The 16,004-nt window shown below is 35.1% G+C and overlaps 1 protein-coding gene across 1 annotated transcript in view; it reads left to right on the plus strand.

Moving 5' to 3' along the window:
* The window catches only part of ALG5 (ALG5 dolichyl-phosphate beta-glucosyltransferase), a 48,602-nt gene that overhangs the window by 4,715 nt on the left and 27,883 nt on the right, over positions 1-16,004 (plus strand). The window contains exons 3-5 of the mRNA XM_074217272.1: positions 676-722; positions 10,748-10,816; positions 13,129-13,221. Of these exons, the coding sequence (XP_074073373.1) occupies positions 676-722; positions 10,748-10,816; positions 13,129-13,221 (209 nt within the window). The remainder of the gene's footprint in view (positions 1-675; positions 723-10,747; positions 10,817-13,128; positions 13,222-16,004) is intronic.

Here is a 16,004-nt window from a genome sequence, read left to right on the forward strand (position 1 = left end):
TACATATTATCTTACTGACAGTTTATGCTGACTAGCAAACTAAGAACACCTCAGCTAAAACAACTGATTGCAGCTGATGAAAGAAGCATTAACTTGACCCAATTATATTTCTAATAATTTTCTTTTTATTTGACTATCCTTGCCAGATAAATTGTATACCAATCAAAAGCAAGTCCATTTTAGCAATAAAGGACAGGGAAGCAGGCCATAGAGAAAGGAGCAGAATTCTGTGTGTGTGTGTGTGTGTATGCATATTATGTTCTTTGATAGATTCTGGGTTTACTGAAACCAAACAAACAGTCCTGTCTTGAAGAAATTTATGTTCTACTAAATCAGAAATTTTAAGTCTAAGGAGAACAATATTTCCTAATTATTATTTATGATACATTTAATTTGAAAGAAGATCCTTTAATATGACTTAGTTATAGGAAGACTTGTAATGTGTACAGTGTATTCACTAGCAGAAGACAGATTTTTCCCATGTAGCTGGTTTATTAATAGGTTCTTATAAGATCCTTTTTCAATTAGATTAATTTATGGCAGCTCATCTTGCAATTTATTTGTGAGACTCTAGCATGGTACTTAATAGAAACTATTAGTTATATTAAAGATAAACACAAACCTACTGCTGAGTAAATATTTTTTGGAAGTAATTTTAGCTACTTTTTTTTTCAGTGCCCCTGATGATGGAGGAAGCTATGGCCTATCTAGAGATGCGCCAGGTAACTATTTTCTTATTCAAAGCATGAGATCTTTTCATTAATTAAAAACTCATTGGAATAAAGATATTCTTTATGACTTTTGAGTCAGAGATTAAATTCATCCCAAGTGACAGTCCTGGGAAAGGAAGCAAGATCCCATTCTTGTGCTAAAGTGTGTACAGAGTGCTCCCATGACAAAACCATCATATAGATCATTTTCTGTATCTCTCAATTGAAATTGTAAAGTACATCCTTCAGAATTCCTTCTTTCTACCTCTCCTGCCTCTTAATCTTTCTCATCACCATATGCTACACCTCTGTCTACCATTAATTAATGAGCTAAACCATTCTGGAGTTACTTGTTTTGGAATATCATTTGGGTTAAGCCATGCAAGCTTTTGAGATATATATATATATATATATATATATATATATATATATATATATATATATATACACATACATACATACATATATATATATACAGAGAGAGAGAGAGAGAGAGAGAGAGAGAGAGAGAGAGGTTTTTATTAGGCGAAGAGTGGCTTCATTAATGCCTCATCCTCTAGCCAACATCATTCTACACAACTCTAAACTGAGTTGGTTGACCTATATGGCCCCTGAGGTCCCTTCTAGCTTGAGATCTTTGTTCTTGCTCCTCTTGCCCTATCAGATGTTCAGTCAGTAATTTGGTTGCCTCCCTAGTGAAATAAGAAGAGTCTGAATAATTGGTAAACAGTTTTCCTAATGAATAACATCCTTGAAGTGTTAATATGGATTGTTGAGGTCAAGGTTAAATTTATGAGTTACTATGTTAGTAGCATCTGACAGCCTGGGATCCTGTTAAGAAGCATGTAAAGATATACAGCATAATAGAATAAAATTTTCTGAGTGGTGGTAGAATTTTGTTTTTAGTCCTCTGGCTTAAAACTTTTTATATGTAAAAAAGTTATCCTTAATTTATGTTCAGTAATTTTGCAACTTGAATTTAAGTATAGTGTTAAGGAGTGATTCTCCAAATTCATTGGCATAGGAAGTTCATAGGTGAGGAAGCTCCCTCTACCCTGAAGTCAGTACCTTCTCTGTAACATCCAACCTTAGAGAGTCCCTTAGATCACTCAGAATTTGAGTGACTTATCTAGTCACACAGGTGTCAGAGGCAGATTTGAACTTAAGGTTTTCTCACTTCAAAGGTAGCATGTATGTTGCCACCCAACTTGAATTTAAATAATATAGTTGGCACGTGTGTCATTTAAATGCAGTAGTATGGTACTTCTGTTCTCTTTTAGTATTTGCAGATTTTAAGGAAACAATATTTAAATTAGACCAGTAAGGGGGTCAACGAGGTGGCACAGTGGATAGAGCATCAGCCCTGGAGTCAGGAGGACCTGAGTTCAAATGTGACCTCAGACAGTTACTAATTGCCTAGCTGTGTGACCTTGGGCAAAGTCATTTAACTCCATTGCCTTAAATACATAAAAATTTAAAAAATAAATAAATGAATTAGATCAGTAAATTGATTTAATTCCAAATGCTTTTGCCATATCTTTGTATTTTCCTTTCAAATGGTCTCCCTAAGATTTAGAGAAGAAAATTTTCCCCAAAATAATTATTATTTTTTTGAATTTATTTTTATTAAAAATATTATTTAAGTTTTACAAACCACTCTGTCAGTCTTTACTTTGTTTCCATGTTCTACCTTGATCCAAATTGGATGTGATGAGAGAGAAATCATATCCTTAAAGAAGAGAAGAGAAGTCTAAGAGGTAACTAGATCAGACAATAAGATATCTGGTTTTTTCTAAATTAAAGGGAATAGTCCTTGCACTTTATTCAAACTCCACAGCTCCTTATCTGGATACAGCTGGCACTCTCCTTTGCAGAAAGCCCAAAATTGTTCCCAATTGTTGCACTGATGGAATGAGCAGGTCCTTCAAGGTTGAACATCACTCCCGTGTTGCTGTTAGGGTGTACAGTGTTTTTCTGGTTCTGCTCATCTCACTCAGCATCAGTTCATGCAAATCCCTCCAGGCTTCCCTGAAATCCTGTACCTCCTGGTTTCTAATAGAACAGTAGTGTTCCATGACATACATATACCACACTTTGCTAAGCCATTCCCCAATTGAAGGACATTTACTTGATTTCCAATTTTTTGCCACCACAAACAGGGCTGCTATAAATATTTGTGTACAAGTGATTTTTTATCCTTTTTCATCATCTCTTCAGGGTATAGACCCAGTAGTGGTATTGCTGGGTCAAAGGGTATGCACATTTTTGTTGCCCTTTGGGCATAGTTCCAAATAGCTCTCCAGAAGGGTTGGATGAGTTCACAGCTCCACCAACAGTGTAATAGTGTCCCAGATTTCCCATAACCCTTCCAACAATGAACATTATCCTTCCTGGTCATATTGGACAATCTGAGAGGTGTGAGGTGGTACCTCAGAGAAGCTTTAATTTGCATTTCTCTAATAATTAATGATTTAGAGTATTTTTTTTCATATGGCTATGGATTGCTTTGATCTCCTCATCTGTAAATTGCCTTTGCATATCCTTTGACCATTTGTCAATTGGGGAATGGCTTTTTGTTGTAAAAATATGACTCAGTTCTCTGTATATTTTAGAAATGAGTCCTTTGTCAGAATCATTAGTGTAAAGATTGTTTCCCAATTTACTACATTTCTTTTGATCTTGGTTACATTGGTTTTAATCTGTGCAAAAGCTTTTTAATTTAATGTAATCAAAATCATCTAATTGGTTTTTGGTGATGTTCTCCAACTCTTCCTTAGTCATAAACTGCTCCCCTTTCCATAGATCTGACAGATAAACTAGTCTTTGATCTTCTAATTTGCTTATAGTATTGTTTTTTATGTCTAAGTCCTATAACCTTTTGGATCTTATCTTGGTAAAGGGTGTTAGGTGTTCTTCTAATCTAAGTTTCTTCCATACTAACTTCCAATTATCCCAGCAGTTTTTATCAAAGAGGGAATTTTTATCCCAGTGGCTGGACTCTTTGGGTTTATCAAACAGCAGATTACTATAATCATCTCCTGCTTTTGCACCTAGTCTATTCCACTGGTCCACCACTCTATTTCTTAGGTAATACCAAACAGTTTTGATGACTGATGCTTTATACTATAATTTTAGATCAGGTAGGGCTAAGTCACCTTCTTTTGTACTTTTTTTCATTAAGCTCCTGGCAATTCTTGACTTTTGATTTCTCCATATGAATTTACTTACTTAAAATTTTTTTCTAACTCACTAAAGTAATTTTTGGAATTTTGATTGGTAGGGCACTAAACAGTTTAGTTTTGGTAGAATTGTCCTTTTTATTATATTAGCTCTACCTATCCATGAGCAGTTGATATTTGCCCGGTTTTTTAAATCTGATTTAATTTGTGTGAGAAGTGTTTTATAATTGTTTTCAAAAAGATTCTGAGTCTGTCTTGGCAAATAGACTCCCAAGTATTTTATATTGTCTGAGGTTATTTTGAATGGGATTTCTCTTTCTAGCTCTTCCTGCTGTATCTTGCTAGACATATATGGAAAAGTTGAGGATTTATGAGGGTTTATTTTATAACCTGCAACTTTGCTAAAATTGCTAATTGTTTCCAGTAGTTTTTTGGATGATTTCTTGAGATTCTTTAGGTAGACCATCATGTCATCTGCAAAGACTGAGAGTTTTGTCTCTTCCTTCCCAATTCTAATTCCTTCAATTTCTTTTTCTTCTCTAATTGCTGATGCTGACATTTCTAATACAATATTGAATGGTAGTGGTGATAATGGGCACCCTTGTTTCACCCCTGATCTTATCGGGAATGCCTCTAGCCTCTCCCCATTGAATATGATGCTTGTTGATGGTTTCAGATAGATACTGCTAATTATTTTAAGGAACAGTCCATTTATTCCTACACTCTAGTGTTTTTAATAGGAATGGATGCTGTATTTTGTCAAAAGCTTTTTCAGCATCTATTGATATGATCATATGATTTCTGATAGGTTTGTTGTTGATATAATTGAGCATACTAACAGTTTTCCTAATGTTGAACCAACCCTGCATTCCTAGAATACATCCTACTTGATCATAATGTATTATCCTAGTGATAATTTGTTGTAATCGTTTTGCTAAGATTTTGTTTAGGATTTTTGCATCTATATTCATCCGGGAAATAGGTGTATAACTTTCTTTCTCTGTTTTAACTCTTCCTGGTTTAGGTAACAGTACTATATTGGTTTCATAGAAAGAGGCAGAGTTCCATCTTTCCCTATTTTTCCAAAGAGTTTATATAGAATTGGAACCAGTTGTTCCTTAAATGTTTGGTAGAATTCACTTGTGAATCCATCAGGCCCTGGAGATTTTTATTTAGGGAGTTCAATAATGGCTTGTTGAATTTCTTTTTCTGAGATAGGGTTGTTTAGGTATTTCATCTCTTCTTCATCTAACCTGGGCAACTTATATTTTTGTAAATATTCATCCATTTCACTTAGATTATCAAATTTATTGGCATAGAGTTGGGCAAAATAATTTGGAATTATTTCTTTAAATTCCACCTCGTTGGTGGTGAGTTCACCTTTTTCATTTATGATACTAGCAATTTGGTTTTCTTCTTTTTTTTTTAATCAAATTGACCAGAGGTTTATCAATTTTATTGGTTTTTTCATAATATCAAGTTTTTGGTTTTATTTATTAATTCAATAGTTTTTTGCTTGTGATTTTATTAATTTCTCCTTTAATTTTTAGAATTTCTAATTTGGTATTTGATTGGGGATTTTTGATTTGTTCTTTCTCTAATTTTTTTAGTTGCATGTTTGTTCATTGATTTCCTCTTTCTCCAATTTATTCATATAACATTTAGAGTTATATCCCCTGAGAGTCGCTTTGAATGAATCCCATAGGTTTTGGTATGTTGTTTCATCATTATCATTATCTAGGATAAAATGGTTAATTCTATAATTTGTTTTTTGATCCACTCATTTTTAAAAATGAGGTTATTCAGTTTCCAATTTGTTCTGGGTCTATATGTCCTTGGTCCAGTATTGCATATGACTTTTATGGCATTGTGATCTCAGAAAGATGTATTCACTATTTCTGCCTTTCTGCAGTTGATCATTAGGTTTTTATGTCCTAGTATATGGTCAATTTTTGTATAAGTTCCATGTACTGCGGAGAAAAAGGTGTATTCCTTTCTATCCCCGTTTAGTTTTCTCCATAAGTCTACCATATCTAATTTTTCTAACCATCTATTTACCTCATTCTTGTTTATTTTATGATTTGATTTATCTAGATCTGATAGCCGGGAGGTTGAGGTCTTCCACTAGTGCTGTCCCACTGGGTGCATATACATTCAATATTGAAATGACTTTATTGTCTATGGTACCTTTTAGGAGGATAAAGTTTCCTTCCTTATCTCTTTTAAGACTATCTATTTTTCCTGCTGCTTTGTCTGAGATAAGGATTGCTACCCCTGTTTTTTTTTTACTTCAGCTGAAACAAAATATATTTTGCTCCAACCTTTTACCTTTATTCTATATGTATCTCTCTGCTTCAGATGAGTTTCTTGTAAGCAGCATATTGTAGGATTCTGGTTTTTAATCCACTCTGCTATTTGCTTACGTTTTAAGGGAGAGTTCATCCCATTCACATTCAAGGTTATGATTACTAATTCTTTATTTCCCTCTGTGCTATCTTCCCTCCTTTTTTTGTATTTTCCCCCTTCCCCCCTTTATCCATAGCCCCCAGTATTTTGTTTCTGAATACCACCCCTTTTAGTGTGTTTGCCCTCTTCTATCACCCCCTCCCCTTTCTTTCCCCTTTCCCTTTTTCCCTTTTCCCTTTCCTTTTGTTATTTCCCCCTTTTTTCCCCCACTCCCCTTCCCTTTCTCCATCCCCCCCTCCCCTTTTCCCCTTTTAATACTTGAAAGGTTAGATGTTTTATAATTTAACTGAATATGTATAGGTTCACTTTAAGCCAAATCTCATGAGAAGAAGATTCAGGTGTTTTTCATCTCCTCCCTTCTTCCCCTCTATTACCATGGGTTTTTTGTACCTCTTAGTGTAATGAGATTTACCCCATTCAATCCCCTCCCTCCTCCAGTCTCTTTCCTGTCCCCCTTTTTAAGGAGGTAATGTTTTTTTAGATCATTCTAAGTCATAGAAAATTCTGAGTGTCTGTCCCTTCTAGTTCAGTATATTCTATCGAATAGAGTCAAAATTCCTGAGAGTTATTAGAGTGTTTCTCCCAAGTGGGGTTAAAGCCAGTTACATCTCTTTAGACAGCAGTCTCATGGATAGGTCATGAATGTCCATCATTTCTGGCTAGGTATATTCTCTCTGTTAGAGTTACAATTCTCAAGATTTATGAGAATCTTTTTTCCCTCCCTGTGCTGGGATATAGCCAGTTTCAACTTACTGCATTGCATTTTTGTTTCCTTTTACCACCCCTCCCTTTTTTTTTAACCTTTTCATGTGTCTCCTGAATCTCCTGTTTGATGTCCAGATTTTCCGTTTAGCTCTGGTCTTTTCATCAGAAATTTTTGGAATTCTGCCATTTTGTTGAATGTCCAAAAACCCTGGAAGAGAAGGCTCAGCTTTGCAGGAAAGTAGATTCTTGGCTGCATTCCAAGCTCCCTTGCTCTTTGAAATATCTCATTCCAGGTCCTTTGATCCCTTAATGTTGATGCAGCCAGGTCCTTCGTGATCCTTACTGTGGCTCCTTGATATTTAAATTGTTTCTTTCTGGCTGCTTGCAGGATTTTCTCTTTTATCTGATAGTTCTGGAGTTTGGCATAACATTCCTTGGTGTTTTCATTTTAGGATCTTTTTCTGCTGGGGATTGATGTACTCTTTCAATAACTACTTTGCCCTCTGATTCCATGGTATCAGGGCAGTTTTCCATCACTAGAGGCTTTTTTTTCTCTTCAATGTTTTTCAGGAAGTCCTATAATTTTCAGGTTCCCCTCCTTGATCTATTCTCAAGGTCAGTGGTTTTGTTGATGAGATATTTTACATTTGCTTCTATTTTTTTCTATTTTTTTGATTTTGTTTAACTGACTTGCTATCAAATGGAGTCATTAGTTTCTGTAGACTCCATTCTTTTTTACGGGGAGGAGTTTTCTTCATTAACCTTTTGCAACTCCTTTTCCAATTGGTCAATTCTACTTTTGAAAGAGCTTTCCATTTGAGCAATTGAGGTTTGAGAGAATTATTTTCTTTTTGCATTTGCCCATTTCAGGATCTGAGAGATTTATTCTCATTTTGTATTGGTCCAATTGATGATGTGAGACATTTATTCTCATTTTGTAATTGTCCAAATGATGGTCTGAGAGTTTTATTCTCCTTTTGTATTTGTCCAATTGTACTTTCTAAGGTTTTGTTTTCTTGTTGCAGGGTATTAATTGTCTCTCCCAAATTTTTAAGCTCCTTCCTTATTTCTTCAAGGAAGTCTTTCTGTGCTGAAGACCAGATTGTATTCTCCTCAGAGGTTCAAGGTCTCTCCGATTTAGGGTCTTTCCCTTCCAGGAATTTTTGTCGATCCACCTTTCCACTGACCCTTCTTCATTTTGCTAAGACCTTCGTGGGGGCGGGTTCACAAGGGCTTGGGATCGCTAAAGGCTTTACTCACTGAGTGCAGTTCCTCTGGCTGGCCAATAGGAGGTGTTCGTTGCTTTCTCTGGAGTGTCTGTGACCTTGGCTGAGGCCTTCTCTCTTTGCTTGAAGGGAGGAGTTGGAGCTTTTGAATTCTTTTGAGTGCAATCAATGGTGGGCTTTACCCTGGCCTGAGGTCATTCCTCTGCTGGGCTGGTTCTTCTGCTCACACACCTGGGCCTGAGGCAGAAGTAGTTTGCACTTGTTTGCTCTGGGAAGTCTGAGCTGTAATGGGACTTGGAGTTCCTTAGACCAGAGGAGCCCAGTGATGGTGACCACAGCTCTCCTGCACCAGAACTCTCCCCCAGGCCTGTCAGCAAGCTCCAGGGGCCATCACCAACACCAGCGCCTCTGTTCCCCTGCCATCTAGCCCCACCACTGATCCAGCAGGTCTGGCTCTCGGGCCCTCAGGCTCCAGGTTCCAATTCAGCTGCTAATCTTGCTGATTGGGGCTGATCCTCACTCTGAGCCCAGACTCACCACCTGAATTCGGCCAATGCTGCTGCTGGAGACAAATCCTGAGGTAGATGTTCTTTCTCCTGGCTTTTCTTTCTGGGTTTTGTGGGTCAGATTTCTTTTAAGAGGTTTGTTTCATGTCATAGATGGGGAAGAGATCAGGAGACTTTAGAACTGTGCCTGTCTTCTCTCTGCCATCTTGGCCGGAAGTCCAAATAATTATTATTTTTAAAAAATTTATTTTTTCCAATTACATGTAAAATTAGTTTTCACCATTCATCCATTTGCAAGTTTTTTTCTTTTTCTTTTCTTTTTTCTTTGTTTCTTTATTTCTTTATTTTTGGTTTTTGCAAGGCAGTGGGGTTAAGTGGCTTGCCCAAGGCCACACAGCTAGGTAATTATTAAGTGTCCCAAGCCGGATTTGAACTCAGTTACTACTGAATCCAGGGCCGGTGCTCTATCCACTGCACCACCTAGCCACCCCCATTTGCAAGTTTTGAGTTCCACATTTTTCTAGCACCCTTCCTTCCCTCCTATGGCAGTAAACAATCTGATAAATTGTACAATTATATTTAACATTATATTGGTCATGTTGTGAAAGAGAAATTAGAACTAAGGCAGGGAAAAGCCATGAGAAAGAAAGTATAAAAGAAATTTTTAAAAAGCAAACATCATATGTTTTGCCCTACATTCAGACTCTATAGTTTTTGTTTTGTTTGTTTTTTTTCTGGATGTGGATGTCATTTTCCATAACAGGTCCCTCAGGGTTGTTTTTGAATTGTTAAGAAGAGCTACATCCATCATGGTTCATCCTTCTCACAGTGTTGCTGTTAATATGAACCTTCAGCATCAGTTCATGCAAGTCTTTCTAGACTTTTCTAAAGTCTGGCCACTCATAATTTCTTACAAAACAATAGTATTCCATCACATTCATAAATCACAATTTGTTCAGCCTTCTAAGTTCATAGGTATTCCCTCAATTTCCAATTCTTTGCCACCACAAAAAGAACTGCTATAAATAGTATGGATTTTCCTTCTTTTTTGTGATCTCTTTGGAATACAAACAACCTAGTGGTAATTGCTGGATCAAAGGATATATGTATGCACAGTTTGCTTGCCCTTCAGTTGTAGTTCCAGATTGCTTTCCAGATCCCTTAAATAATTGTTTAGTTTTTTTTCTTTATCTTTAAGGAATTATCATTAAGATAATTTGAGCAACTATTGGAAGATTCCTTTAAAAATATTGATGTGTTTCATGACTTGGAGCGTGACATTAAATTCAGAAGGCATATATTGTTTGTATAAACAGATTGTCTAAGGAAAACCAAAAATTAAATTTCTATACTGCCCTGGCATAGATATAAGAGACAGCTAGTCAATAATCACTCTTGTATTAAAATGCCTATCTTTCTTCCTTTTTGTTTTTATCTTGGTATTGTATATATGTATTACGTACATATGTGTGTATTGTTGTTCTTATACCAAAGACTTTTTTTTTACAGGTACAATTGTGTTTAACATATTTCCATATTAGTTAAGTTGTGAAAGAGGAATTAGAACTAAGTGGAATAATTGCTATGAGAAAGAAAGAAAAAGCATAAAAGAAATTTTAAAAAATGAACAAGAAAGGGGGCAGCTAGGTGGCGCAGTGGATAGAGCACTGGCCCTGAAGTCAGGACTACCTAGGTTCAGATCCAGTCTCGGACACTTAGTGATTGCCTAGCTGTGTGGCCTTGGGCAAGCCACTTGGCCCCATTGCCTTGTAAAAACCTAAAAAAACAAACAAACAAAAATGAACAAGAAATTTTAAGAATAAAACACAAAAATACTTTTAATTTGAAGCGTTCATCCTTGGTTATTAAATAAAATTATCTTTAAACTCTTTAAACCAGCATTCCTTCTAAGAGGCAATTCTGCTAAATTCTGTGTTCCACTTTTGTTTTTGAAGAAACAAGATCCTGCATTCACATATGAAGTGATTGTGGTTGATGATGGCAGTAAAGACCAGACTTCACAGGTAAAGAAGTGGCTTTTTGGTACTTGATTCAGAAAAAAATGTAAATTTATGTAATGGCTACTGTTTACTAGACTCTTTAAGTATTACAATGTTAACTCATTTCACTACAACCCTGGGAAGTCAATGCTGTTTTTAAACCCACTTTATAGTTGATAAAACCCATTTTATAGTTGATAAAATCAAAAGTAAAGAAACTTATCCAGGGTCATAGAGAAGTGTCTGAGGCCAGATTGGAAATCAGGTCTTCCTAAATTGAGGCTAGTGCTCTGGGCAATACAGTGTCCCCTGGATGCCCATTTTCATTCATTAAGGCTCCCTATATATCTGTCTACTTTTCATCTCTACTTAACCTATCAGTATAGGGAAAGGAACAAGGAAAAGTTTCCAGTAACGAGGGGGAAGAATAATAATTCCCAGTTTTCAACCTGGATGACTGGGAGAATGGTGGTACATTCAACAGAAGTATCAAAGCTTGGAGGGAGAACAGTTTAAGATGATAATCTGTTTTGTATATATATTTGAGGTGTCAACAGTACATTCAAGGGTGAGGTATATAGTAGAACGTAGGTCATATAGAACTGAAACCTTATTGAGGGGTAAGAACTAGATCTAGAGATTTGTGATTCATTTGAATAGAAATGATAGTTGGACACCTGGGTTAGATTCATTCATTTTTTCAGTAAGCATTTATCAAACAATTACTGCTATGCCAAGCAGTGTGCTTGGGGCTACTGATACAAAAACAGAATACAAATCACCTTGTCCTTAAGAAATTTACATTCAATTTGGAGAAAACTATGTGCAGCAAAGAAATACAAAATAATTTCTGTTGAAAACAAGATTGACTTTTTATAGGTATAGGCTTAACCTGAAGGAAACCAGGAAATTCATTACAGGTATGTGTCGGCCAGCTTTGTGCCAAAGTATGAAAATAATAGATAAAGTAGATTGTACAGAGAAACCTAGTTTGACTGCAAGGTGAAGGAAACTAATGTGCATTTTTTCTTGGAAAAATAGATTTAAGGCAGATTATAAAGGATTTTAAAAGCCCATGATGATTTATATTTTATCCTAGAGGTCAAATGGAACCTGGAACATCTTGAAATGGGGAGTGACTTAGTCAGACTTGTGCCTTAGGGGTGTCAACTTGGCAGTTTTATGGAGGAAGGATTAAAAAGAAAAAAATATTCTGGACAGTAGGTGATCAGTAGCAGATCCAGATTGGTGACTGGGTAATGAAGAGAAGAGGACAAGACAAATATCTGGAAGTTAGAACTACTGAATACAATGAATGAAGAGGAGGCAGAATTCAAAGGTGACTCTCTAGTTGTGAACTTGAGTTACCGTAAACATGGTGATGATTTCAAAAAATATTGAGACATCAGAAGAGGGATGAATTTTAGGAAAAAAGATAATAAGCAGTTAGGGCTGATACTGTAATGTGGGAACAGGATTAAGAATCCTCTGTAAAGGGATAGGTGAATCCATGAAAGAACCCATGGTGATCAAATCACCAAGAATGAGAAAAGGAAAGGAAAGAGCTCAGAACAGTTTTGTGACACATCCACAAGTGGAGTAGTGGTACAGATGATGATTCCTTTAAGGCAGGGGTAGGGAATCTCTTTGCTGTCGGGGGCCTTTTAGATATTTATAACATCATTCAAAGGTTATATTTGGTCAAACATTTAATTAATTAGGGGCAGCTAGGTGGTGCAGTGTATATAGCACCAGCCCTGGAGTCAGGAGGACCTAAGTTCAAATTTGGCTTCAGACACATAATTATTTACCTAGCTGTGTGACCTTGGGAAAGTCACTTAATAAAAAATTTAAAAAGAACAAAGGACAAACATCATCATCAATATGATCAGAAGTCAAATTTCAGAAGTGAATAGAAAATAAGAAAGTAGAAGCAATGAATGTAGTCTATTTTCTTGGAGTTTGACAGAGAAAGAGTTGAGAGATATAAGACAATAGTTTAAGGAGATGTTAGGATTAAGAGAATTTTTTTTTTAATTTAAGGATGAGATCACTAGAAGAGGAAATGTAGAAGATAATGAACAACACTTTAAGGAATCCCCACTCTTGAAAAGGTTCAAGATGATGAACCAGCAAAGAAGGCCCAAAGGAACAATTACATAGTTAGGAACTAAAAAAAGAAGAGGGCATTATCATGAAAGCCATAGGAGGAGAATATCCAGGAGAGAATGGTGATCATGTACAGGATATAGCAATGGTTTTTAAACCAAAATAAGAAATATAGAATTCATTTTCCTGGTAACCTAAACTAATATTTTATTTTATGTACTTAACAGATTGCTCATAATTATTGCCAAAAATATGGAAATGACAAAGTACGAGTAATAACAATGATGAAAAATCGTGGGAAAGGTGGCGCTATCAAGATGGTAATGAATTTTTATTTAAAATATGAGTATTCTTAGTAACCTATACTGCCAGTCATAGTATTTTTATGTTCTATAACTGCTCAGCTATGTCCTAAAGTTTCTGGTTTAATAGAACATATTTCACAATGAAAATTAATATTTAATATACCTCTTAATTTGTTTCACATTAACTTATCAATAAGTATTTTACTGCATTTATAGAAATTGTGTCCAAAATGTAGAAGAGGTACAACTGTTATGGCATGACTATATATATGGAATGCTATCAACTCTTCTGGGAACTACATTTAGGAAGAATATTGATAAACTAAAACTTGTCCAGAAAAAGGTAATCAGGATGTTGAGAACACTGGACACCAATCCAAATAAAGAACAGTTGAAACTGGGGCGGGTTTAGCCTAGAGTAGCTAAGATATAGGGGAAATCTGATAGCCATTTTCAGGTGTTCGAAGAGTTGTTATATGTAACAGGGATTAAACTTCTGGTTATCTCCAAAAAACAGGGGCAATGAGTAGAAAGTTAAGGAGCAAATATGGCCTCAACCTTTAGAACAACATAAAAAATTGTTCCAAAGGAAAATGGACTTTATCAGGAGGTAACAAATCTAGAGATTATCCAGAGCCATGCCAGCATATTGTGTCAGAAGCAGAACTTGAACTCAGTTCTTCACATTTAAGAGGCCAGCTAGCTCTCTAGCCACTATACTACACTGCCTCTCTTTTGTATTATACAAAGGTTTTCCAACAGTGTCACAGATCTATGTATTTGTAATAAAATTATTCAAATGTGAATTATACTTTGATAAATCAAAATTCAAATCATTTATACAGCTTCCATGTATTTTTTAATGTGCTGAATGATGCTCTGCAGACTAATATACACATATACCACATGTATCTAAGTCTCTTCTCTGACTTACCTCCATTTATCATTTTAATTTCAGATGATTACATGTATGGGTATTCACATTCTCATTCATATTTACAAATTTTGTCTGGCATTCTGTTTTCCAGAAATCCACTAAAAATGAGCTTGCATTATTTGAATTGGAGTTAGATGTGACTCCACTATTTTTATTTCTTCTTTTTACCCATTTTCTAATTAATGTGATTCTATCACTGTAGCATAACATTGCTAATACAATCTGATTGCATTACATTGTTAATGCAATAACTATGCAGTCTACACAAAGAGCTATCATTTAAAATCACATTCCAGTGATTTACTAGGAGACATTTTTAACAAATAGGCAAAGTGGTAGTTGGATGAATTGACATTACTTGAATTTTAATGAAATTTTATCTATGCACATGATTTTCATGTACTCTGCCAGTAAAGAACTTAACAACTCTATAACCAGGTTTGTTCCGTAGATCTGTGTTTAAATATTTATTTTTCCAACATTTCATGCAATGGTAGTTTTCAGTAGTCATAAATGGTTTTAAGTTTTACATTTTTCCCCCTCCCCTTGACAGAAAGCAATCTAATAAAGGCTGTACATGCATAATCATGCTAAACTAGATCCTTCAATTATGTTATGAAAGAAGAATCAAATCCAAACAGGAAAAAAAAATAGAGGAAAAAAAGACATAATACAAAATACAACTTTTAAAAATTGAAAATAGTTAGCTTTGATCTGCATTTAAACTCCATAGCCCCTTCTCTGGATATGGATGGTATTTTCCATCACAAGTCTTTTAGAATTGTCTTTGATTATTGTACTGTTGAAATAATCAAGTCCACATAATTGATCATCACCCAATGTTGCTGTTAATGTATATGTAATGTTCTTCTAATTCTGCTCACTTCACTCAGCATCAGTTCATGTAAGTCTTTCCAGGCTATTCTGAAAGTCCTGTCCTTCATGGTTTTTTATACAATAGTGTCCCATCACATATTCTGTAGATCATATTTTATAAAATACTTTATTATATATAAAAAGCATTACCTATCGATGGTTGGTCCTTAACCTCAACAAAATCTATTTGAATTCTTTCTTTAAAATCACCAGTAGCCTTATGAAACTTGACTCATATCTACAAATGATAATACAATCAACTCCAGCAACCAGATAATTGATAAAAATATTAGTGAGAACTTAAAACACTCAAGTTTATTGGAAGTTAAATAATATTTAATCATTACCACAATTAGAATTATATTAAGTAGACTTTGCAAGGATTTTGCAATCTAAGCTACAAATGAAGAACGTAAACTTTTGAAAATTACCTGAGAATGTTTACAGGATAAAGTGAATTTTAGGCTAAAAAGATGATTAGAGAGTGGATTGGAACATAAAAAGGTTGTTGGCATACAGACTACAGAAACATTTTTTCAATGGTAACTGATAAAACTAACTGCTTTTTATAATGTTAGGGTCAAGAGAAGGAAAACTTAGTGAACCAAGAGGCATTTTAATTAAGAAATGATTTCTCAAAGTAGTTGTTTAAATCCACATTTTTTTAAAAAAATACTGAATTTTCATTAGTATTAGGTGGAGAGGTCAAAATCATTGAAAGAATTAAAATGGGAATTAGGAAATGTTTGAAAACATAAATAAAAATATGAAACAATATAATTAATACTAATATGTGGTTTTTAAAGTCAGTATGTGGCCTATAGGGATCTATTTAAATTTGACACAGCTTAGTTTTAAGAACTCAAAATGAAGAACTTGTTCTTCCCATGCAAAGGGACATCTTCTCTACAGTTTATAATCTTAAAGGGTTGTCTGGGGCATTGAGTAGTAAAGGAACTCACCAGGATCACACAGTCAATACAAG

Source organism: Macrotis lagotis, chromosome 1 (genome assembly GCF_037893015.1).
Source record: "Macrotis lagotis isolate mMagLag1 chromosome 1, bilby.v1.9.chrom.fasta, whole genome shotgun sequence".
NCBI classification, from domain to species: Eukaryota; Metazoa; Chordata; class Mammalia; order Peramelemorphia; family Peramelidae; genus Macrotis; species Macrotis lagotis.